Source organism: Pteropus medius, unplaced genomic scaffold, assembly GCF_902729225.1.
Source record: "Pteropus medius unplaced genomic scaffold, Ma_sr-lr_union100, whole genome shotgun sequence".
In the NCBI taxonomy this organism is placed as follows: domain Eukaryota; kingdom Metazoa; phylum Chordata; class Mammalia; order Chiroptera; family Pteropodidae; genus Pteropus; species Pteropus medius.
This window is the reverse complement of record NW_024350324.1, coordinates 1,749,798-1,774,969: the sequence shown is the minus strand read 5'-3', so window position 1 is coordinate 1,774,969 and position 25,172 is coordinate 1,749,798. Positions and strand designations below refer to the sequence as shown.

At 57.3% G+C, this 25,172-nt stretch overlaps 2 protein-coding genes and 1 pseudogene across 2 annotated transcripts; 1 reads left to right on the top strand and 2 right to left on the bottom strand.

Moving 5' to 3' along the window:
- Positions 1 to 6: 6 nt before the first annotated feature.
- S1PR4 (sphingosine-1-phosphate receptor 4) lies at positions 7 to 2,653 on the bottom strand. The gene has a single exon (XM_039839212.1). It carries the CDS (start codon positions 1,721 to 1,723, stop codon positions 566 to 568), a length of 1,158 nt encoding a protein of 385 aa, XP_039695146.1. The 5' UTR covers positions 1,724 to 2,653; the 3' UTR covers positions 7 to 565.
- A 3,045-nt stretch (positions 2,654 to 5,698) lies between these two features.
- On the bottom strand, positions 5,699 to 25,172 carry GNA15 (G protein subunit alpha 15). The gene is made up of 7 exons (XM_039839213.1): positions 24,654 to 25,172; positions 18,511 to 18,695; positions 14,739 to 14,893; positions 14,013 to 14,141; positions 10,782 to 10,911; positions 9,516 to 9,669; positions 5,699 to 7,408 (listed from the first exon to the last, which is right to left on the bottom strand). The coding sequence occupies exons 1-7, from the start codon at positions 24,796 to 24,798 to the stop codon at positions 7,182 to 7,184; spliced, it is 1,125 nt and encodes a 374-aa protein (XP_039695147.1). The 5' UTR covers positions 24,799 to 25,172; the 3' UTR covers positions 5,699 to 7,181.
- LOC120583769 (uncharacterized) lies at positions 16,332 to 16,447 on the top strand (annotated as a pseudogene).

The window sequence follows — 25,172 nt, the reverse complement described above, 5'->3', positions numbered from 1 at the left end:
CTCTCTCTCTCTCTCTCTCACACACACACACACGCACACGCACACGCACACGCCACCTGTCCTCACGGACACGCCTCCTCACATGCTCCCAGCAAACCCACAGCCCCGGTGCCATCGCCCCTTTGCACACGCATGAATGAGGGGGAGGCTGAGACATCTCGTACCACCGCTGAACTTCCATGTTGCCAGGGCATCGCCCCCACAGCCTGCCCCCCGCCACCTGGGAGCCCCGGTGAGGCCCAGGGAGGGGCCGGGACTTCCCAGAATCACAGGAGCCAAGGCGTACAGGGCAAGCCCACCTGTCCCCATGCCGGGACGCTCTCTGTTCCTCTGAGGAGACCCTGACACACCCGCTTGGCGTCAGCAGACCTGGGGGCTGCGGGGAGGACCACAGGGCCTCAGGCTACCTGGCCGGCTGCCCTGCTCCCACCTGTCCATCCGGCCCGCCTGCCGCCCCCTGCACGCTGCTAGGCACATGGCCCGCCCCTCCTGGGCCTCCTCCAGGCCGGGGGAAGGGCCTGCATGGACACGCACCGGCGGCTGGACCACCCTCTCTGGCCGTGGCTCAGACGCTCCTCACACTGGAGATGCTGGTCAGGGGCTCCCGCATCCGAAAGCTGAGTGACCGAGAGCCCCGAAAGCTGTCCCTGGGCCTCAGCGAGCTGTCCGTGGTGGAGGCTCCGGAGTGGGCTTCAGCAGCCCGGGCCAGACAGTCCCCGGGCCCTCGCAGGCCCAGCCTGAGGCAGCCGCAGCAGAGGAAGCCCAGCACAGCCCGGCACACCTCCCGGCTGCGGAAGGAGTAGATGAGCGGGTTGATGGCCGAGTTCAGCACGGCCAGCGCCAGGATCCAGTCCATGCCCCGCAGGTACTCCTGTGCCCAGATGTTGGAGCCGAAGATGTCAGCCAGCAGCAGGCCAAAGAGCGGACCCCAGCACACCACAAAGGCCACCAGGATCATGAGCACCGTGTTGAGCAGCCGGCGGGCCTTTCGACGGACCGGGTGCCGCGAGGCCTTCTGCCCGTTGGCCCGCACCACCCGGAAGATGGCCCCGTAGAGAACCGTGATGGTGGCCAGGATGCAGGCGAAGATGACCACGCAGAAGAGGATGTAGGCCTTGGAGTAGAGCGGCAGCAGGCTGGAGCACCTCTGGAAGGCGCACACGCAGTTCCAGCCGAGCAGGGGCAACAGGCCCAGCAGGGCGGCCAGCAGCCAGCAGAGCCCGATGAAGCCCAGCACGCGGCCCCTCTTCGTGTTCCCGCTCTCAGCCACCGGCCGCACCATGGTGGCGAAGCGCTCGCCGGCGGTAAAGAGCAGGCTAAAGGTGGAGGCGGCCAGGGACATGAAGAGCACACCTTCCCGCAGAAACCAAGAGGCTGGCGCCAGGTGGAAGGTCTGGGGCCCCGACATCAGGACATTGACCAGGTAGGCCAAGCCGGTGAGCAGATCGCTCAGCGTGATGTTGACCAGGCAGTAGTAGACCCAACGCCTGGACCGCATGCGGGTCACGATGGCCGCCAGCACCAGAAGGTTCTCCAGCACCACCAGGGAGCTCACGGCCACAAAGAGCCCCCGCAGCACCCCCAGGCCCCCGTCCTCGGGCCCGGCCCGGCCCAGCAGCCGGCCTGAGTGATTGTAGTGCAGGACGATGAGCTGGCTGTGCCCGCTGGCGGCCAGCTGCTGGCAGGCCTCGGGGGCCTCCGCCGGGGACCCCGTGGTGTTCATGGCAGTCCCCGGGGGCAAACTGAAGCCGGGGTGGCTGGCCCCAGGCAGGGTGGAGCTGCAGCCTTGCCCGGTCTTGGTTTCCTGTTACATGAAATTTCCTGTTATGTTCAAGGTACCCTAGGGTGGGGGTGAGGCCCAGCCTGGGAGGGGCGGCCCAACGGTCGGCTCCGGCCCCGCCCGGGAGGGCGCTGCGGCCACGTGGGCACTAGACCCCCGCCTCTGCCTGCTTCTGTTCCTCGAAAGCCCAGCGGGGCGGGGACCCCATAGGGAGAGGAACGCTCCCCCCAACAGCACCCACCACGCCTCCTGGCTGGGCAGTCCCCTCCAGGACCCGGCTGCTCCATCACTGTATCCTCAACTGCTCTGACTGTGCTTGGCACCCAGTAGGTGCTTAATAATCGTGTCAAGTGACTGCACACACAGGTGCATGAGCATGGCCGGCTACCTCGTTGAAGGCGCAGATGCAGCCCATTTTATCCCCACAACAGGGCCGGGACGCACCTGCATCATGCCTGTCACAGAAGGGGACCCCGAGGCCCAGAGAGGCAGCACCGCTGACCCGGGTCGCACAGTGGGCAGTGAACACCCACCTCGGGCACGCTTGGCTCTCCAGGGCCAGGACCCTCCCGACCAGTTTCCGGGTGTCTCTCCTGCCCCCTGAGCCGGCACTACTCGGAGCAGAGCTGGGGACCCCCCCACACAGGGCAGCCCCTCACCTCTGGGGGGAGGAGCTCACAGGAAAAGTGGGGGTTCACCCCACCCAACGTCCATCCTGACCTGGCTCAGGCTGACTCAGTGAGATGGCTGAGGACAGAGGTGTGGGCGCCAGATGGGGTGGGAAGTGTGGGGCGTGCACACAGTAGAGTCCCCCCTGGGGTCTCAGGGCTGGGCAGGCACCCTCGCCAGGCCTGCATGGGGCACAAGTGTCCCCACGGGTGGTAGGGTGGGCAGGAGGAGGGCGGGCAGCCCAGGTGCCTGTGCTTGCTGACCAGCTCCTCCCTCTGCTCACTGCTCAGCTCGGGGGGCAGGCGGGTTCCAGGGGAGCTCAGATGGAGGCACTGCCGAGGGAGGCGGTAGCATCTCCTCACTGGAGGTGACCAAGCAGAAACGGATCTGAAGAGGAGGTTGTGGGGGGAGGGGCCGTGCAGGCAGCTGCCCAGGCAGCTGGGGTTTAAGGCCCCGGCTGGGGTGGGAAATGCCACCAAGTGGTTCCCAGGTACCACCCTGCACAGTCGACCCTCGGTCCAGGCCTCACTGCAGACCATCTGATTCGGACACACTCACAGAAGTGCACTGTGAGTTCTGAGGCTCCATCTGTACCCTGGACTGAGCCCCAGTCCCAGGCTGAGCTCCGATCCTACACTGAGCTTTCATCCTAGGCTGAACCCTGACCCTGGCCGAGCCTATGACCATATGCTGGCTGTGACCCTGCCCCATGACCCTGCTGAGACCTGGCCCTGGACTGAGCCCTGATCCCAAGCCGAGCCCCAACTCTAGTTGAGCCCCAAGCCTTACTAAACCCCGACCTCAGGTCCAGAGTGCAAAGTCAGGACTGCAGTGGAACGCTATGAGCAAGCAGAGTTTGACTAACGAGGCAGAGCTGTCCAGCGGCGACCTCCCCATGAAGAGCCTGCTGCCTGGGAGCAAGGCCATCCATGCATGACACCTGCCTGTGTGATCGTGATCATCCCTGGGCTGCAGAAGAATGAGCCCCCTCTAGAATCCGGCCTGGAAACACAGCTCCAACAATACACGTGGATACACGCAGAAGGTGATTCACTGCTGTCTGTAAATGCAAGATATTAGAAGCGCCCCAAACATCTGTACACGGAGAGGCTGATAGGTTAGGCTGTACCCAGAGTGTGGCACTACGCACCCGTGAATGGAATGGAGTGAGTTCCAGGTCATATTGGGAAAAAATACAAAAGAGCACAGGTTGAGGGGTACTATGCAATAAAGAATGGGGGACAAAATAGATACACATCTGCTCATGTTTGCAAAAGGAACACGGGCAAGATAAACCAAGAACTGATGACATACATTGGTTACCTACGGGGGGGAGGGGAGGGGGCTAGGTGCGAACGAAATTGAAAAGGGGCGATGACACCCTCTGAGTGTCCCTCTTTGCATAGTCTTTAAACTCTATCAATGCTTCCTATGGTCAACGATAAGATTAAATCAACAAGGACGGAGAATAAGAGCTTGAAGAACAGAAATAGAAGACGAATGAACCTAACCGCATCTCAAAGGAAAAACATAACTGCACGGAAATAGAAAAGCACCAGCTCATGCAACTTCTGGATATACTACTCGCTCTAAAGACCAAAAGAAGTGCAAAGAGATTTTGAACTTGGTCTGGTAGACGCACTTTCAGGAGTGGTATGGGGGCGGCCATCCGGAAATACCGTGTGCATGATGATCGATACTGAGCACAGTACTGATGTTTCCATATTGTTATTAAGAGCCAGGTCTTCACTGGGGGAGAAAGATGTAAACACGGAATGGGAGAACGTGGAAGAACCCCACGGGAATAGAATCGAAAGTGTCAGCGCGGACTCGTGATTTTAACAAAAATCTATTTCCTGACTCTGTCCACTGAGACTCTCCGACAGCAATGAGCACGTCAAACACCCAGATCTTGGCTTTTGAATATCATCCTCTTCCAAAGAAGGTGGGGGGAGTGGGGCAGGAAGAGTGCAAGATGAGTCTGGACCACGTTGGTGGGTCAGGAGGTAAGCGAAGTGCTCCAGGAAGGAGGGGGACTTGCGTCAGAGATGTAGGAACCAGCCCTACCTGGGCCAACCTGGAGTCCTGTGAGCATCAGCAACTGAATGAGCTCAAATTCATAGAGACAGGAAGTAGATGGTGGGGGCCCGGGGCCTGGGGGAGGGGGAGGGGGACAGAGTTTCAGTTTTACAACTGAAAGGTTCTGACGATGGATGGCGGGACAGCTGCACCAGAGCGTGAATGAATGGTACACTCAAAACGGTTAAGATGGTCGATTTTGTTATGTGTATTTTACCACAATAAAACAAAAATTAGGAAAAAAGAGACCTTTCCATATGATCCAACAAGAGTTAGAAAAATCACCCTTTTGTAACCATGCTAGGCGACAATCCACAATAAATGCTAGGATCCTTGGGCGGAAGTCTGTTTGAGAGCGGGATACTTACACAATCTCAAAGTATCTTCCTACAGATCACATACTAGCTGCAAAGAGAAGAACGTGTTATTCGAGAACCCCGACGAACGTCGTCTTCACCAAGTGACCAAGTCAGCATCCCCGGGGATGCAATAAATGAACACGGAGGGCCTCCTGATATACACGCTGAGGACACGTCGCTTCTGCTTCTGTGACGTTCCCACTAAAGTGTCCGGCCTGCGTCAGGTCATGAGCCGCCAGCAGGCAAACGCACTCTGGGGATGTCCCACAGAATGACAGGCCTGTACTCCTCCAAAGGGTCAGGGCTGTGAAAGACAATGGCTCAGGCTGCCCTGGGGGAAAGGAGACCCAGGACACGTGAAACCAAATGCGGCGAGTGGTCCCCCACTGGGTTCTGGAATGGAGGACAAGTAGCTTCAAAAGGCAATAGTGGGACAACTGAGGACATTTTCCCATGGGCTGTATATTAGATATTATCGTAACAGTGCAAGATTCACCCTCTGCTTCCATAACAAAAGTATTTCCTATTTTCATAGGAGATACATGGGTTTGGGTGTAAAGGAGCACAGTATCTCCAACTTACTCTAAAATTATTTAGAAATATTAAGGAAAAGAATGTGCGTATTGTCTAAAGAATATATGATATTCTTTTAGATTACGCTTACAGAGAAATACAAAGGAAAAGGTTAACCACGGGCAGAACTAGCACACAGGTCAGCCAATTTTTTCTGCAAAGGGCCAGATAATTTTGGCTCTGAGGGCTGTTGCAACTCTGCCCCGCTTCCCCCCAAGAAAGCTGCCAGAGACTATAGTTATAGGTAAATGAACAGGTGTGGCTGTGCCAACAAAACTTTATTTACTTTATTTACGAAACAGGCATAGGTAATTTGCTGACCCCTGATGGAGATGAAGGACGGATGGGAGCTCATTGAAATACTTTTGAAATTTCTGTAGGTTTGAAATATTTTCAAAATAAAAAAAAAAAAGTGAGTGAAGAAAATATGGATTTTTCACTTTGCGGTCGAGTGTGTCTCTAAATATCATTTCCCGTTAAAAGGAAACGAGGCTCTTTGGAGAAATGGCCGAACGCAGAGCTGGGCCTGGAAAGCACAGGATGAGCCGAAAGCATCTCGCTGAACTCCACACTCAAGACCACCGGGGTCACATCGAGGGGACCGAGGAGCCAACTCAAAGAGGGATGCCTGGGCGCCAGGCCCTATCGGGAGCCGGAAGAGGCAGGGGATGTCCTGCCCCAGTGCCCCCAGAGGGAGTATGGTCTCCAAAATTGGGAGACTTTGTTTCTATTCTTTTGGGCTGCCCAGTCTGTGACATTTCATTATAGCGGCCCCGGGAAACTAATACAATCCCTGGCCAGCACGCCTCTAAAATGTCAAGGTCATCAAAACCAGGGGATTCAGAGAAACCATCAGAGCCAAGCCAAGGGGAGCCCGGGATGTGATGGCTGGACACCACCTCCTGCCCAGACTGCGTGCATTCCCAAACAGCTCTCGGTGCCGTGCCTTGCCCAGGTCGGGGGACAAGAACTTTGTTCCTTCCTTTTCCGTGTTTCCACCCCACCTGGGACAGGCGACCGGAGAAGGGACTGGGGGCGGGGGGGCGGATAAATAGGACACCCCTGAAAAATCATCATTCTCCAGAATGTCATTTCTTTAATGTCTACTCCGCAGGTGAGGGAATAAATACAGTAGGTTTTAAGATGCAGGGCGCCCAGCCCCCAGCGTGGGAAGGAGGGGGATGCCTGTGAGCCTCAGTTTCCTTCGGCTGCAAACCAGGACAGACGCACTTTGAGCCACGAGGCTCTGAAAGGGACATGGTATTCCAGGGTTCTTTTCCCCCCAAGAGAGCTACTCAAACCTCAGGCTGGGAGATGGCGTGTCCTTCCGCCAGGGGGCGCCAGAGTCCCGCGCCTCGGCCCAGAAGACCAGTTCCCCGTCCCTGGGGTGTGTGTCACCCCCACGGGGCTCCACACTCATGCCCAGAAGCGAACGTACCCCGAGGTGGGGGGGCCCTGAGAGAGCCCCACCCACCTTTTCCTCCACCCTGGCATCGCAAATGGCCATCGTGCTCCCTTTCCAAGGTAAAACTGACTCAAGGGAGGGGACCCCAGGGGCTGTCCTGGCAAGGGGCAGGGAAGGGAGCGGCAGCGACTGGCCTTCCATTCCCGACTCACTCGTGGCCCTTCCTCCACCCGGGCCTAGAGCGACAAGGGACACCCGGGCTCGCTGGGCGCCGGCCCTGCCCGCAGGTCCGAGCCCCGGCGTGGCGCGGCCTGGGTCACAGCAGGTTGATCTCGTCCAGGTAGCGGGCCAGGACCGAGTCCCGCACGTCCTTGAAGACCTTGCGGATGTTCTGCGTGTCCGTGGCGCACGTGTAGTGGCTGAAGAGGCGCCGGGAGCGCGGGCCCTTCTTGCCGCCGTCGGCGCCGTCCACGCAGCCGGCGAACATGCCGCTGTACATGTCCAGGATGAACCGTTTGGCTGCCTCCGCGTCCTGCTTCGGCCCTGGGAGTTGAGGGGAGGGGGGTGGCACTCAGGGCAGGCGGGCCAAGGGGAGGCTCTGCGGACCCTCGTAGTGGGCAACTGAGGGCTTCAGGTACCCCGGGAACCACCTGCCCGAATCCAGCAGGCGGGCGCCACCTTTTGTCTTTCCAGCCGGTCACATGACTCGGGCCCAGCCAATGGAAGCATCGGGCTGGAAGCATCACATGACCCGGGATGGACCAATGAGCCTCGGTTCTGGGACTCTGGGCAGAACTGTGTCGGAGAGAGACCTCCCCGTCTCTTGGCGGAGCTTGGAGCTCGGGGGAAGGGAGCCTGAATCTGCAGAGACAGGCTGGTGCGGATGGGGAAACCGAGGCCAAGAATGGGGAGGTCTGGCCACAGGGACGAGGCACATGGGCCGCTGTGCTGAAAGCACAGCGTGAGTTAAGGGCCCAACGCTTGGCCCTGCTACTCGCTGGCCGGGTGACATTGTTAGTCCACATAACCTTTGTGAGCCTGTTTCCCCATTTATCAAATAGGGATCGGAATAGCCCCTGGCCCCCCACAGCTGTGAGGGTTCCATCATAGTGAGGGTGCCATGCTCAACAATCAGCAGCCTTCATGAGTGTGCGTCTGCGGTGTTCCTTCAGAGAGGCAGGTTAGCGGGGTGGTTAAGGCCTGCCGGCTCGGATTCCAACGGCCTGGGTTGGAATCCTGCCTCTGCCACACCCTGGCTGTGTGACTTTCGGCAAGCGACTGCCTCTCTGAGCCTCAGTTTCCCCATTTCTAGAGAACGAGTCCTACCGCACAGGGTTTTAAATGAAGATTAGACACGTCAACGTGTGAGGGTGCCTCTGTGCGTGTTCCCTCTGTTAGCTGTTGTTGGTTTACTATTAACGTCACAAGTATTATTTAGCGTAGAGGAGGGAAGGGCCGAGAGCCAGAAGTTGGCATACAGTGCTCCAGCCTCTTTGACGGGGAGAAAAGGATGCATGGTGGGGGTTCCCCTTGACCTGAAGGGAAGCAAGCAGTCCTCAAAACTATCCACTTTATCCCTGTTCCCAAACTGTCCAAGCCATGGTACCCTCTAAGTGCTGCTCCGCTCGGGAGGGCATGAGGGGGGTCTAGGCCACCATCCTGAAACAAGGTGACATCTGTTGCCTGGACCCTGAGTCTTGTGGGTATGATTGGCAGGGATTGGCCACGTGGGCTCTGACGAGGTCAGGGGGTCACACCCAGGATGATGTCACCAAGGCTTAGGACATACCAAGCATGTCCTAAGGGCTTCATCTGCCACGAATATAGAATTGTGTATTGGGGTGAATCGTGTTCCCCCCTCAAATTCGTGTCCACTCGGAACCTCAGAATATGACCTTATTTAGAAATAGGGTCTTTGCCGATGGAACGAGTTAAGTTGAAATGCGGTCACCCTGAACTAGGTGGGGCCCTAAATTCAGTGATTCGCGCCCTTGGACAAACAGGAGAGACGACCAGACACAGAGAGAAGGCCGCGCGTGACGAGGGTGGCAGGGACCGGAGTTCTGCATCTATAAGTCGAGGAACGCTAAGGATGCGGTCAACCACCGAGAACCAGGAGAGAGGCCTGGAACGCGGATCCTCCCGCAGAGCCTCCCGCGCTCGGTGAGACGCGACGCGAACCTACGGGCTGCAGGTGCAGTGGGAGAGACGGCGGCTGCATCAACGGAAACGGAGCCGCGCGCCTTGGCCAACCTCGTTCAAGGTCGGTCGCGGATTAAAAAGAAATTGCTATCCGGTTAGATATAGATGAGACAACTATGAAAGACTGGAAAGAGGGAAGTTTCAAGAACCTAAGCAGATTCCAGAAATGGCTGTCGATGCTCCCCACTACGGTTTACGTATGGACGCGAACTCGAAACAAACATGTCTCTTCGGAACCCCCCACTTTGAGCAATTGCTAGTACGAAGGCTGAACCCTCCCGTCTTCCTGTGTTCCCCTGCGTGGGCAGGGGAACGTGGCTCTGGGGCTGCGGGTCTGCGGTCATCTCAGGAGCCCCACGTCCTCCGGGCTCGGGGAGGGCCCGGCCTGGCGTCTCTCCCTCAGGAGGGGCCGGGAGGTGAAGGGCATCGAAAGGTCTACAGTACTCACCCTGGAAACTGGGGAAGTAGGTAGCCAGGTGGGAGGTGGAGATCTTCTCCTCCAGGATGTCGGTTTTGTTGAGGAAGAGGATGACGGATGTGTTTTTGAACCAGGGCAGCTCCAGGACGGTGCCGAACAGGGCCAGACTCTCCTTCATTCGGTTCTGGGTTGGGGGACATAGGCAGGTCCTTGCTGCAGTCGGCCAGCTCGGCCCACACAGGAGCCCTCCCGTCCTGCCCAGCCGGGTCTGAGGGGTGTGGCCAGCTGCCCACCCACCCGTGTGCCCGACACAGTTTCTGTGCCTCCGCTGGTTTGACTAGCATCCCCCCCAAAACTCACGTCCACCTGGAACTTCAGAATGTGGCCTTATTTCCAAATTCGAAGGTGTAATTAGTTAAGAAGAGGTCATATGGGAGTAGGGTGGCCCTAAGTTCAATGACCAGTGTCCCCGTAAAAAGGAGAAATTAGGACACAGAAACGCACACAGGGAAGACGCCATGCGAACATGGAGGCAGAGACGGGGCGGTACATCTACAAGCCAAGGGACACCATAGAATGCCAGAGTCACCAGAAGCTGGGAGAACCTGGAATGGATTCTCCCTCATGGCCTCAGAAGGAACCAGCCCTGCTGACGCCTCGATCTCAGACTTCCGGCGTCCAGAACTTGGAGAGACACCCTTCTGTCGTCCCAGCCCCCCGCTTTGTGGTCATTCGTTAAGTAAGGGTGGCCCGAGCAAACTAGGACATCTCGTGTGGCTGGATCTGAGCAAGAGCTGTCAGAACGACCTCAAACTCGTCCTGTCTGATTCAGTGCGAGGGTGGAAATCGTAAGGTCGCCCCCTCGGATGCCCAAACTGCCAGGTGAACCTTTAACCACTAAGAGTGCACACGCCGCACCTGGAGGTGAGCCCGACCTTCATGCCGGTGTGAATCAAGGGAAGAGGTCGCAAAAGGAGACCGATCCACACCAGCATTTCTGAGAAAAAGTGTGATGTCCTTGCAATGTGACGGTATTCCCAGGACAGCCTGCGTTGTGCTTCCGGGGGTCTGGGAGTGTGTGAGTGTGTGTGTGTGTCACTGGCAACACTAACACTGTGGATCCTTGGGGCTCTGTGGTCTGATCATGACAGAGTGGAGGGGGAGGCTCAGAGCCACGCCAGACACACTCAGGCCCGCTCACGAGTGGCTCTGGGCTTCGACGCAGCTGCAGGTCCCTGGGCCAGCGGGGAGGAGAGCGAAGGAGAGGGCGCCCCTGCATCCGCGGTGGCCCCTCACCTCTTGGTTGTCCTCCTCCAGGCACTGGTCATACTCGCTCAGGGAGGCCAGGTAGATGAGGGCGATCACGTTCTCGAAGCAGTGGATCCACTTCTTTCGTTCTGACCTCTGGCCCCCGACGTCCACAATCCTACCGGAATGGCCCCCCTTTCAGAGCTCAGGCCTAAGCAGGACCCCAGGATGTGGCACCCCAGACCCAGTCACTAGCGGCAAGACTAGGGGCCGGCCCGGGGCCCACACCTCTTGTGCGTTATTATCTCGTTTCACACCCACGGGCAGGTATCACTATTACACCCTTTATACAGATGAAGAAACCGAGGTGCAGAGGCGAGGGGACTTTCCCGAGCTCCCCCTGCCCCGGGCTGCCTGATTTCTACCCCCACGGTAGAGGACAGCAGGTCAGACACACGGAGTCTGCCCTGGTTCTGGCTGGGTGCTCCAGGGGAAATGGCAGACTGGCTCCATGACTCAGTTTCCCCATCGGTGAAGTGGGGATGCTGTGTTCTGGCTGGCCAGGGGAGCGTCCAGTGGCCACACAGATAGGCAAGCAGCATCCCTCTGTGTGTGGCCCGAGGCGAAGGCCCGGCCTCCACCCCCACACGCCACAACAAAAGCCTGAACCCTCCCGTCTTCCTGTGTTCTCTTCTAAGAAATGTGGGTCACCGATAAGCCCTGCGTCATTTCCCTGTTTCCCCGGGGATATGACCGTTACTCAGGCAGCCGACAGGAAATGCCAGAGGCCTCAGAGCAAGAAGGGACCTGCCCCACTGAACAGGAGTGGCTCCTGATCCCCTAGACCAACCCCTCTCAGGCACCGGGCTCCCTCAAACCCGCACATCCAGAGTGGGATGTGGGTGCAGTGGTTGACAGCGGGGCTCTGGAGACTGAGAAGAGGTGGGGTACGCCACTTGCCAGCCTCCCAACTCAGAATCTCAGTTTCCTCTGAGCCATCACTCCATTCATGATGGCCTAAGATATACTCAAGTCTCCCACCTAACAATCCCCTCCCCAGCCCAGTTTTCCGTGTGAAAGTCTCAACCTCTATCTTCAATCCTAAACTTTTACCTATCCATCCACTCATCTATCACCCACCCACGCATGCATGCATTCATGAATCCACCCACCTGTCCACCCATCCATCCATCCATCCACCCACCCATCCACACATCTATCCATCCATCATCCATCCATCCGTCCGCCGTCTGATAAAATTGTCCCCACTTTGCGTCGCGCCTGTGGTGCGTTTCAAGCGGGATCCGCCCGTCCGATCGCTCCGTCACTTTACGCGCATATTCGCTTCTTGCGTCAGAATTAAAATCGTACCACTTTGCCCCGTCACGCGCGTCAATCCGTCCGTCGTCCCGAGTCGTCCGTCCCGTCCGTCCCCGTCAAGTCACCGTCTGTCCGTCCGTCCCCGCCGCGCCTGTCCGCGCCCGTCCGTCCGTCCGTCCGTCAAAAGCGCGCCATTCCGCGCACGCGTCTGTCCGTCGATAAAAAGTAATCCGTCCGTCCCATTGCAGAGTAAAACCATACTTACCAATCCGTCGTCACTTCCGCATATGATCGCACTTGTCCGTCGATAAAAATCCATTCGCCACTTCCGTCCACGTCTGTCGTCCTCGTCGTCCGTCGATAAAATCAAATCACCCGTCAATCACAAAAGAATCACTATATATACTTATGATATTCACTTACCCCGTCCGTCGTCGTCCGCCCGCCCGTCGCGTCGTCCGTCCGTCGTCCGTCAGAGTAAAATCGCCGTCTGTCCCATTCCAGTCCGCCCCGGAAGTCACTTACTGTACTGCATTGCGGTTCCAAATGAGATCGCATCATCAATCATCCACTCTGCCTGTCCACCCACCCATCCATCAATGTCACCACCGTCACATCTATCCATCCATCATCCCATCCATCCATCCATCTAATCCATCATCCTCATCTGATAACAAATCACCTATCCATCCAAATCATCCATCCATCCATCCATCCATCCATCCATCCACACATTTATCTATCGCATTCACACATCTATCTATCCATCCATCATCCATCCACGCATCCACCTACCCACCCACCCATTCATCCTTCCATCTTTCCAGCCATTCCCCCACATTTACCAACTTCCCCTCTGACCTTGATCTAGTCATCACTAGAAGCAGGATGCTGAAACTCAGCCCTAACCTTGTAGGATTCTCCATCTAGTGGAAGAGACCCATGGCAAACAGATAAATTATGAACATTCCCAGAAAGGACCATTGCAGAGGCCAGAACAGCATGTTTGGGGTGGAGGGAGAGTGGTCCAGGGAACTGAGAGACTCAACACACGTGGGCCGAACAGAACCCTGCACCCTCCTCCACAGCTCCCTGCCATCAGCCCACAGACACCGAGCTTCCTAAGGTCCCAGATGAGCCTCTAACTGCCAATCCCAGAAGCCTCCTCTCCCGCTGTATTCTTCCTGGCCTCTCCTTGGCTTTTGACATTGGCCATCATTCTGCCTGGACGCCACCTTACTGCACTGGCCACCCACACCTCTGCCTTCCATCTCAGGCCTGTGTGCATCCAGCCGCCTCCCAAATGCCCCAGACTCCTCAGGCCCAACGTGCCTCAAGGACTCCATCATTTATCTAAACCCCGCACTCCACCATCACCCTACCCATCACCTTGATGGGAAACTTGGGGGTCGTTTTCGACTCCGTGCTCCAGTGCCCACACTCACCTAGTCCTGCCCATTCTAGATCAGAAACATTTCTTGTATGATCCCCTCACTCCAGCCGCATGGCTGCCGCCCTGGCCCTTACCAACCCCTCCCGTCTGGACCACGGCTCCCACCTCCTCCTGAACTCCTGACCCCTAGCCTCACCCCTCCCTGACTGCAAGGGGGATCACCTTCTGAGCTTCCCCAGCCCAAACCCAGCTCTCTGGCACAGCCCTGACCACACGGCCCGTCCCCCTCTGCCCAGCAGCCCCTCAAAGGTTGGCGCTAGAGATCTCCTACTCATCCTTCAGTGCCCTAACACCAGTGTCCCCTCCCCCAGGAAGTCCTCCCCTCCCGGAGCTCCGGTGCCTCACTCTGGTCTCCCAGGCCCCAGTGCTAATGGCATGGAGGGTGGCAGGTGTCATGTCCAGCTTCGCCTCCTTCAGCCTGGAAGCCCCTTGAGGGCGGCTCAAGGCCCCAGCGGCTTTGCCCCTCCTCCAGGAAGCCCTCCCCACCACGCAGGCTGCGTGCTCACCGCAGGCTGGTTTTCTGCACAGAGAAGCAGTATTCGTTGATGCCGGTGGTGGGCATTCGGCTGCGAAGCACGTCCTGGGCTGTGGGGACGTAGTCTTCCTCGGTGATGCGCTCCAGGTGTGACAGGTAGCTGGGGAACGAGGAGCCCTGAGCCCCGCCCTGCATCCTCCCTGGCTCCTCAGACCCGCCCCCGCCCTGCCCAGGGCCCAGTGAGGACCCTGCTAGAGGAGGAGACCCCCCCAGGAGGAGCCGGGACCTCTGGGGCCTTTGGGTGGCCCAGGAGCACCACCCTGAAGCCATGGGAGCATCATGGAGGAGCAGCTTCACCCTCAGAGCAGCCCGACCCCAAGGACCGTGTGGCCTCAGGAATAGCCTCGCTGGGGAGGGGCATCACCCTGGAGGAGCTGTCACCCAAGAGTGGCATCGCCCCCCAAATAGTGATGGCCTGGGTGCAAATCACCCTAGACGCCCAGCATCGTGCCGAGGAGAGTATCACCGTGCGATGATGAACAGTATCACTCCAGGGACAATGTCACCCCGGGGACAACGTCACCCTGGAGCACGACCATCCCATAGCTGCCCTGAGCCTGACAGCACATCCCCGCGGGGGGAGCCGGCCAGCCTGGGGCCCCTCTGTCCAGGCGCGACCCTGGAACTGGATCTCCGCGGACCTCGTCCCTGCCTGCCACCGTGCGCAGCGCCCACCGCCAGCGGACCCCAGACTCACTACACCGCTGAGTCAAGCAGGTGGAACTCGCGGCGGCGCTCGTAGCATGCCTGGATGCCGGCGTCCGTCCACAGCCACTGCATGGCCACCGCGTAGCGCTTCTCGAAAATGGTCACTTTGTAGGGGTCCTGGCTCATGACCAGGCTGGCGTGGTGCTGGAGGGACAGACGGAGCTGGTCAGAGCGGCCTCCAGACACTCCCGCGAGCCCCCTTCCCCTCCTTTCCCAGGGCCCCCTGCGCGCCCCCTGCACACCTGGTGCGTCCTGCTTTTACCCACGAGGGAAAGCGCCTGCGCAGCACGAAGGGCCGCGGAGGGCATGGCTTCCTGAGGACCCCAGGGGATAATGACCTTCCCGGAGGGTAGGGCACTTAGCACCTCCTAAGGACGGGGCACCCCTCCTGCTCTATGAAAACGCGGTTCCTGGACTCCTAGGAGACATATCCCTACGGGCCCCCCCCCATTTTACAGATTAGACCACTGAGGCACGAGAAATCAAGCAACTCGCCCAGGTCTCACACCAAAGTAGAGAGGCACATAGCAGCTCTGTGGGACTGGGTAATGAACGCCTGGGTTATTTGTGAACAACCCCAGTGTGGGAGCAATTTAAAAGTTTGCAGCTTGTGTGGGCTGAATCGTGTCCACCGCCCCTGCCCTCTGCTGATTCCTATGTTGAAGTTCTAAGTCCCAGGACCTCAGGATGTGACTGTATGGGGGTGGGGGGTGGATCTTACAGAGGTGATCAGGTTAAAACGAGATCATATGGGTGGCCCCAATCCAACATATGACCGGTGTCTTTATAAGAAGAGATTAGGACAAAAACATGCACAGAAGGACGACCTCGTGAGGACGGGGAGAAGACAACCATCTGCAAGCCAAGGAGCGAGGCCTCGGGAGAAACCGACCCTCCTGACCCCTGGATCTCAGACTTCCCGCCGCCAGAATTGTGAAAAAATAAATTTCTGTCGTTCGAGGCCTCCAGACAGTGGCACCTGGTTCTGGCAGCCTGAGCAAACTAATATACAGCCCGAAAATAAATGGACTCCAAAGTTTTAAAAAACACGATCAAAATGAATAATAATTTTAAAAGCAAAAATGAAGACAAACATCCCTCTGAAAATGCAGAGTGACGGTTATCTTCAGCGAAGGCCCTTAACGTGCTCCGGATGAAGTGAACGTGAAGTCTTTGCTCTTAAAAGACAGGAGACTGGAAATGATAGGAAGATGTCCGCTGTCACCGTTTCTAATTAACACTCTGCGTAGGTCCCAGCCAGGAGAAAGAAATGAAAGGTGTCAGGTTCGAGAAGGAAAAAAAATCACACTGCGCTTATTCACAGATGACACGACAATACGTAGAAAATCGAAAACAATCTGGAGATAAACTGTTAGAATAAACGAGTGAACTTAACAAGGTCCCCAGACGCAAGATCAGTAAACAAAAATCAAATGCCCGTCTCTATACTAACCACGAACTGGTGGAAATTTTTTAAAATTTAAATCCCATTTAGGACGTGGTTCCATAGTGTAGCGGTGAGCACGTCTGCTTTACACGCGGAAGGTCCTGAGTTCGCGCCTCAGTGGAGCCACGGTCCATGGTCTACGGCTATGCCACCCTGAACGAGCCCGATGTCTGATCTCGGAAGCTAAGCAGGGTCGGGCCTGGTTAGTACTTGGATGGGAGACCACCCAGGGAGACCAGGTGCTATAGGCATAAATAATAATAAATAATTTTAAAAAATTAAATCCCACTTATGGTAGCATCAAAAGATAGTAAATATCTGACAATAGATGTGAAACTAACAAAGCTCTCATACACAAAATGCACAAAGAGTCTGCTACAGATCGGTAAAAAAAAAAAGCGAGGAACTACACTTTGTTTAAACGGGCAAAACAACAAAAAACAAACACAAAAACAGAACATGGGCAAAAGATCTGAACAGTGGCTTCATAAGAAAAGACTATCCAGTGTCCGACAAATATGGAATAAGGTATACGACCTCATTACTAATCAGATAAGTGCAAATCAAAACCACAATGAAATACTACCAAACACCCAAGAGAATGGCTCAAACGAAGTGACAGACAGTCTCAAGTGTTGGCAAGGGTGTGGAGGAAGTAGAACTCTGTGTACTGCTGGGAAACTGTGAATCGCTATCATTACTCGGAAAAGTTTGGCATCTCCTACTAACGGGATCGTACACGTCCCTTATCATCCAAATCTACTGCTCGGTAGATACCCGATGGAAATGCATATATTTGCAAAAAATTATATGCAGACGATCCAAATGTCAACATTAGGATGGATAAATAAAACCACGGCATATACTCTTACGGTGGAAATAAACCACGACTATGCCCCAAAAGGTGGATGAATCGCAGACATACTGTACAGCACCAAAAGCCAGACATGAAAGAACATTCTGGAAAATTCCAGAAATTATGAGGTCAAAAACAGACAAAGTGACGGAAGACGAAATAGTGGTTATCCTTGTGGGGAGCCTCCTTCTCACCTATAAAATGGCGTCATAGCCGAAAGGGGTTACTGTGAAGATTAAGTAATCATATCACCCACTAACACTTCCTGGGCCGACGCTACATTCCAGGCAATGTTCTGAGAGCTTTGGGCACTTTAATTCAGAACATTCTTGCATCGGCGCCACGAGGTAGGAGCCACCCACTCCCGAAAGCTCTTCCACGGTCCTTGGACCAGCACAGACAGACTCACAGAGCAGCAGCTTTCAGATTTTATGAAGGTGGCGGGATGAGCGACTAAGTGTCTATTATATTTCAGTAAAGCTGGGAGCGGGGGGGAAGATGATATGACCTCACATGTGTAGGATGGCTACTCTAAAAAAAAAGAACAAAAAAAAACAAAGAAAAAAACAGCAAGTGTTGGAGAGGATGTGGAGAAACCGAAACCCTTGTGCGCCGTTGCCAAACAGCATGCAGGTTCCTAAAAAGATTAAAAACAGAATCGCCACGCTACCCAGCGATTCTACTTGGTGTTTAACCACAAGGATTGAATGAAATCAAGATCTGAAAAAGATGTGAGCGCTCCACACCGCCCCCCCAACCTTCACGGCAGCACTGTCATCGACAGCCAAGATGCCCAATCGACCCGAGGGGCCATCACAGGTGAATGGATAAAGAAAACGTGGTCCGAACATGCCATGGGACAGTATTCGGCCTTTAGAAAGAAGGCAATAGCGTAACCGGACACGGCGTAGGTGAACCCTGAACGCTCCACGTTAAGTGAGATAAGCCAGACACAGAAGTAATCCCGCTTCTGGAGGCGTCCAGAACAGGCAGACTCAAGGGGACAGGGCCGGGCGGCTCAGGGAGGGGGACGTGGGCTTCGGGAGCTGCTATTCAGTGGGCAGAGCCTTTCAGTTACCCGGGATGGATAGTTCTAGAACTCTGCTGCACGACTCCCCGTCTCCAGTTACCAAGAACGTGTTGTGCCGGTGAAGTTGAGGTCAGATCTCCCATCGAGTGTTCTTCTCACAATGAAAGAACGTAAACTAAAAAATGTGCTGCTGACTCGGGACTCCACCCCCATCCTGCATTATGAGCTCTGGGGTGCAAGGGGGAGGGGGGGACAGGCGAGGGGGAGCATGCTGGGGCAGGTCCCCGAAACTCTGGGGGGCTGTTTCAGCTTTAACAAGGACCTGGGTGAGCGAGGGGACACGAGCCCATCTCAGAAGCCTGGACCTGGGCGCCTCACGGACCCGTTCCCCCGGCGTGGCACCCCCGCGGCAGCCCCAGGTGGCTCACCTTGCTCTCCGGTCTGCTGAAGGGGATCTGCAGCCGGTCCATGGCCTCGATCATGGCGCGCATGGACACGAAGATGTTCTGGTAGACGAGCGGCCGGAAGCCCTTGCGGTCCTCCTCGGAGTAGCCGGCGCCGTGGATGATGCGCATCTGCTTGATGAACGTGCTCTTCCCGCTCTCGCCGGGGCCTGCGGGACGCGCGCGCGCGCTCAGTCGCAAGCCCGGCCTCGCGGGTTCAGATCCCCTCTGGGCCAGGGCGGCGGCGAGGACGCGGGGTGAGCCCCTTCGCCGCCATAGGCCTCGGCCTCCCCACCTGTAAGCCGTGGACCGGGGCGGGCCTTGGCTCCCAGATCGACGTGAAGGTGAGCTCCTAGGAAGGGGTCCGCAAACTGTGGCCCTCGGGCCAAATTCAGGCCACTGCCTGTTTGTTTTTTTTTTGCGGGGCCAGAGAGGTTTCACAGCCTGTACGGCTTTGTCCATTGCTAATGCTTTTAATATTTTCGGTTTTTACATTCGTGAATGGTTGAAAGGAAGCAAAAGTAGGGTGTTTCAACACGGGAAAATCATATGAAATTCAGGTTTCTGCGTCCATCCATACAGTTTTACTGGCCCATGGCCAAGCCCACTGGCCGACAGCTGTCTCTGGCTGTGTTCTCAGCAGCAGGGCTCAGCGGCCAGACGGGAACACCACGGCCCAGAAAGCTGAAAATATTCCCTGGTCCCCTACAGACGAGGTCTGTGGACCCTGGCTGAGAACAGGCCTCGGCGGGTAAGAGCTACCTTCGCGGTCGCTATTAGTAGTAGTGTTAGTGTTTGTCATTGTCATCATTACTATTACTGGCTATACTAATTTCAGGTAGAGAAAGTTTTATGAAGGACATGTGACACAGGAGTAGATTACCAGCGTCTAGGTGACGACGGTTGCCGAGAGTCGGGGACGGCCCCACTGTGGAGGTGACGTGTGGGGTTGGGATCTGTAGGCTGGGAAGGGTCGCCCTTGTGCCAAGGTTTAGAGGAAGGAGGCGCCGTGCGGCAAGCACAGCCCGTGCAAAGGCCCTGGGGCACGATGGCTCTCACGTGCTGGAGACCAGCGAGGAGGGGCGGCCGGAACCGAGCCCGAGGAGGCGGGGGCGGGGACGGGGACGGGTCTACAGGGCCGTGTAGGTGTCAGGATAACTTGGGCTCTTATTCCAGGGAGGTGGCAGCCCTGGAGGGCTGTGGGCAGCAGAGGGGTTGGGACCCGACTGGGGGGCTCGCAGGTGCCCTCTGGTGGCTGCTGTGGGGACACAGGTGGGGGCGGGGCCGGTACGGGCGGGACACGATGGGGTGGACCCAGGAGCTGGCGAGATGGGGACATATTCGTGAGATATTTGCGGGACAGAATCAACACGGCCTTGCCGATGGACCCGCGTTGGGAGAAGGTCACGCACACACAAAGCCGGCCCTGCGTGCGTGACGACAATCCTGGAATCTTCAAGACCCCAGGACCAGAAGCTCAGAGACCAAGGCTCGGCTCCCTGCGCGGCCTGAGCCCGGAAATCGCCCCTCACCCCCACCCCCACCCCGTTTTCCGTCTGAAAAACCGTGTGGTAGCCAGGTGGAAGGTGTGAGGCCTGGAGGCTCCTCCAACATCCGGTCACCCCTCCTGGCTCCTGGGGGACACGAGTGGGGATTTTCCAGGGACAAGATGGGGGACTGGCGCAGGAGGAACTGGAAAAGCAGCAAAAAGGGAAGGGGTGGCCTGGTCGGAACCCAGAAACAGGAAATGGGAGCAGGGAGGAGGGGTGGAGAGTGGGGAGCAGAGAGGAAGGGGTGCTCTCTGGCATCATCCCCGGGGGGCTCCCTGTCCCCTGCCCATCCCCAGCACATCTGAGGCCAAGAAGGGCAGGTCCGGGGTGTCACCAGGTGTTACAAGTCCACTGGAGTCGAGGTCCGAGAAAAAGAGACACTTCTGTGTTGAGTGAAGCCCGTTAGTGGGGAAACGGGGGGCAGGGCACGCCGGTGGGTCGGGAGCCAGGTGACCTCGGCCGACAGACTCCACCATGCTCCTCGCCTGCTCTGGTCGTGGTCCTGGTGGTCTTCACTTTTTAGTGAGACTCTTTAGGGGTAAAAAGGTCTGCAGCTCACTCGCAAATGGTTCAGAAAAAAATGGCCATGTATGTATTGAATACATAAATATACGGTGAATAAATCATCGCTATAATCTCGTATTAAATAAATTTTAAGTGTGCACGCATGGACACGTGTGTACATATTTTGGGGGAGAATAAAGGAAATGTCAACATCTGCAGAAGAATCTCTGAGTCTGAGAGTATTTCCAAATGAGCTAAGAAAAATAAAAATGACAACCCTAAATGCAATGTGAGACGTTGGATTGGACACAGGGACAGCAAAGGGGCCTTTGTGGAAAAGCCTGTCACGTCGCGAAGTTCGCCATCTGGAGTTTAGTTAACAGTGATGTGACAGGAAGTGTCCCACATGACAGTCACGCTGCGGTTCTAGAAGACGTGACCGACCGTGAGGCGAACCAGTTTAGGAGCGGAGGGGAACTCTGTATCAGCTTCACGACTTCTCTGTACATCTAAAATGATCCCCAATGAAACGTTTCCTTCAAAAAAAAATAGAGCACCCCACGGGTCCACAATCTGAGGCTCTCCAATGTGGGGCCCTATGTGTCTCAGATTCCAGAGGAAGGGGACATGTCATGCTCACTAAATATTCCGGGAGAGAAACGTCTGAGGTCCCAGTCAGCTGTATGAACCCTCAGCCGCACTGTGGACACCGGCCAGGCCTCGGGGTGGGTGACCGGCGGCCGGCAGAGGTGGCTGGGCCAGCGGGCCCTAGAGAGCTAAGAGGGTGAAGCACCCCTGGCCCAAACCTCGGGATGAGAGAGAGAGACAGAGGCAGACACGGCTCTTGATCCCACTTTGCAGGTGGGGAAACTGAGTCCCAGATGAGTTGAGGGGACTGCCTTAGGTCACGCAGTAAGCGAGTGACCTAGCCAGGACTCAAACACAGTTCTGTCTGAATCCAGAGCTCCTGGGCTTTTAATTACCATAAAAAGCTGCCCAAACAACAACAACAATAATAATAACAACCAGCAGCAGCAGGGGAGGGGCGTGATTTCACGCCCGGTTCTCCGTGCGTGTCCTCGGCCAGCCCTCCTGAGACCCCGTTTACAGAGGCGATGTGGGGCTCAGGGAGGCGAAGTGCCTTCTCGAGGGTCACACGGCTGGTGGAGAAGCAGAGAGCCAGCCCCTCCCGGTCCCTCACCTACAGAATGGGACGCGGCCAGTCGGCTGGGTCAGGAGTCCCCAAAATACAAGTTAACGTGACGTTTCTACAGATGCTCAGAAGCTGGACGCCTCCCGGGGAGACGGACACGGCAGGGCACGGCACCCCTTCACTTTCCTCTCGGTTGCCTTCCGGCTCTCAGACCTCGGGTCCCCCCAAAAGTATAGAGGACAAAGGTCTCAGAAGGCAACAGTTAACACGGTTGAGACACACTCATTCTTTTCCTCTTTTGTCTTATGAAAGAAAAAAAAAAAAGAAAAACCCGATCTTCACCCACAACATGAATTTTGTGACTCGTGACTGGGTCACAACCTGAATTCTGAAAAGCTCCCCGGGAGGAACCCCCTCTCTGCAGCCCCCCGCTCCTGGCCTGCTTCGGGAACCCCCACGTGGGGCAGAGGCCTCGCAGCCCAGACAGGAAGTGACACTTCCTCCTGGCGCCCGATGAGAAAGTGGAACCCAGCAGACATCTGGAAGAGCCGGGCCAAGCCTCGGGCATCGTGGGACCGCCTGCGGCTCCCACACAGGTGACAGCCCCTAAGGTAAAAGGGGCCAGGCTGGGCAGCCTGGCAGAGGGGCAGGTGGCTCAGCTTCTATGTCCTGCTCTGGCTCACACTGCCCGCTGACCCAGACCGAGCCTACTGCCTCCTCGGGCCTCAGTTTCGTCACTGGGGTTCTGCGGCTTTTCCCTCTCGAGGCACGTTGACAGGGCGGTCAGGCACGTGGACTTGGAACTGTAACTCTAGGCTCCGATCCTGGCTGTGTGACTTTGGGCAAGTCGCTTCACCTCTCTGGGCCTTGGTTTCCCCAGCAGGGGTCACGAGTGGTGCCCACCTCAAGTGCTATGGCCAGAGCTGGCTTCATTCCGACTTTCCCTTCCCCTGTCATGGTGAGCGCTTCCTGTCAGGGCCAGACGGACACACACGCACTCACAAACACACACACACTGGCCCTTGGCCTTCTTCCTCAAAAGGATCAGCAAACCTCCAGGAAAGAATAACTTGAGATTCAATTCCTGGTCTCCAGAAGAGAGGGTGGCGTGGAGGTGGCTCTCAGGGCTGGGAAGGGGGTGGTCGAAACCGGTCCACAGGGGTCACGACATCCTCAATCCCATTTCCCTCCCCATACCAGCAGAAGGGGTCTCCTGATCTGGGGCTGACTGTGCAGGGGGCGGAGTGGTGTGGGGAGATCACCCCGACTCAGGACTGGTTCATTCACTCATTCGTAGGGCGGGCACTGGCAGGCTCCCTGGACTCCTGGGCTAGATGCTGGGGACACGGGAGTGGATAAGACAAACACGGTCCCCCACTCTTGCATCGTTTGCCGTATAACCGGAGAGACGGATAATAAACAAGTAAACACCCAGGAGAGTGTCGGCGAGAGAGCGAGACGAAGAAGAATCCAGCAGAAGACACAGAAGGATGAGCCCGTCTTTGCAGCCGGGGAATTCAGGGAAAACTTCTCTGAGGAGGTGACACTTGAGCTGAGACCTGCCTGGAGTGACAGTGCCGGCCACGCAAAGGCTTGGGTGACACCGGGAGCTCCTGGCGGGTAGAGCGGCGAGTGCAAAGGCCCTGAGGTGCGGATAAAGGAACTCGGGGGCTGCGAGGAAAGATCGCAAACACCGATGAACCCCCCAGCCTGACGGATGAATAGTGGCCTATCTGTTAAAGGAGCCGGGCAGAGGTAGCCGTTGACGCAATTAAATTCTTAATTAAAAAGCTTCCAGGCTCACTCAGCTTCACTGGCGCTGTCACTAAACGCTTAAGAAAGACATGGAATATTCCACGACAAGCCGAGAAGCCAGCCGGCTGCCGCTGGAAGGTCACGGCTGGTAGCAGGGGGCCTGAGGGGTCGCAGGGGACAGAGTTCGGATTTTCCGGCCAGCTCCCCTTGGGGAAATAAACAGGGCGACTGTTTCACCTAGCGCAGCAAGAGGGGGCGATGTTCGAAGCTGGAAGGACCCCCGATTCCGGAGCGTTTTCTGGGGTTCCCGCACTGCCATGTGCCGAGGCTCCGGGCTTTCCACGAGCAAGAGAAAAGGTGACCATTCAGATGGCCAGCCTCTCTGCCCGGGGCCAAGCAGATGTGACTCGAGGACACCCGGGACCCTCCCCAGTCCCTAGCCGGGGTTCAGGGGGTCTGGGGGCAGGAAAGTGGCTGGGGCATGGATCTCTGCAGGCGGCTGAGACTCGCGGTTTTAGGGTCACAATCTCAGAGCCTCGTCCCCGAGCCACCCCCACTCTCTCTCCCACTTTAATTTCCCTCCTGCACCTTCCAGCTGCCAGAAACGATTCCTCAGCTTCCTGGTTTATGGGTTCATGTCTGTCTCCCCCACTGGAAGATGCTGTTCACCATTCAGGGACAACTTCTACCTCTGCCACTGTGTCCCCAGGAGTTACTCAATACATCCTGAATGAATGAATGAATGAATGAATCACTCACTCACTCACTCAATCAATCAATCGCTCAGTCAGAGCCAGTAGGCAACGCTCTGCCCACGGAACTCGTGCTAATAAACCTCCAGGACCCGGATCAAGCCCCACGGGCTGGCCGCGTGGCAGGAGAGGGCCAGGACCAGAGGCGGAGGGAGAGGCGGGCCTGGCCCCACGGACCCCTCCGCTGTCACAGCCGGCAGGACGCGCTGGGCCTGCGGGGCCGAAGCCGGGCGTCGGGCCACCTGCGTTATTGCGGGTGTCCTGCGTGGCCGGGCCACTGCGCGCACCTGTGGCCTGGGAACGGGCGTCTCTGCGCCTCGGTCTCCTCACCCGGCACATGGGCGCCCGGACCCGCGCCCCGGCCGTGGGGCGAGCGCCCCTCCGCCCGCGTCCCCGCCCCAGGCCCGAACTCACCCAGCAGCAGCAGCTTCAGCTCGCCGCGGTCCCGCTTCTTCTGCTCCAGGAGGATCTTGTTGATCTCCTGGTCGATCCGGGCGGCCGCCTTCTCGTCCTCCGTCAGGCACCACGGGCAGCAGCGCCAGGTCAGCGCGCGGGCCATCGTGCCGGGCTCAGAGCGCGCCAGGCGGCATGGCCCCGCGCCCGGGGAGGCGCCCTGACCCCGCCGGCGCCGGGGAGGGCTCCTGGCGGCGGGTGCGCAGGGGCCGCCCTCTCCTTGGGGGTCAGCCCCCCCGGGGACCCCTGACTTTCCGGCGTGGGGCACCCGGGCGGCCCAGCTCGGGAGGCCTGAGTGCAGGGCACAGGGCGGCTCGGGGCGGGAGGAGGAGCAGGGGCTGCGGAGGCTCAGGGGTCCCCGCCCATCTCCAGACCTGCCCGGCCCTGCCAAACTGGTTGATGGGTGCCCCGGGGGAGGGCGGGGCGCCCGGAGGAAGGGCCTCCTCACAACCTGCCCGACCCTCCTTCCTCATTCTGGAG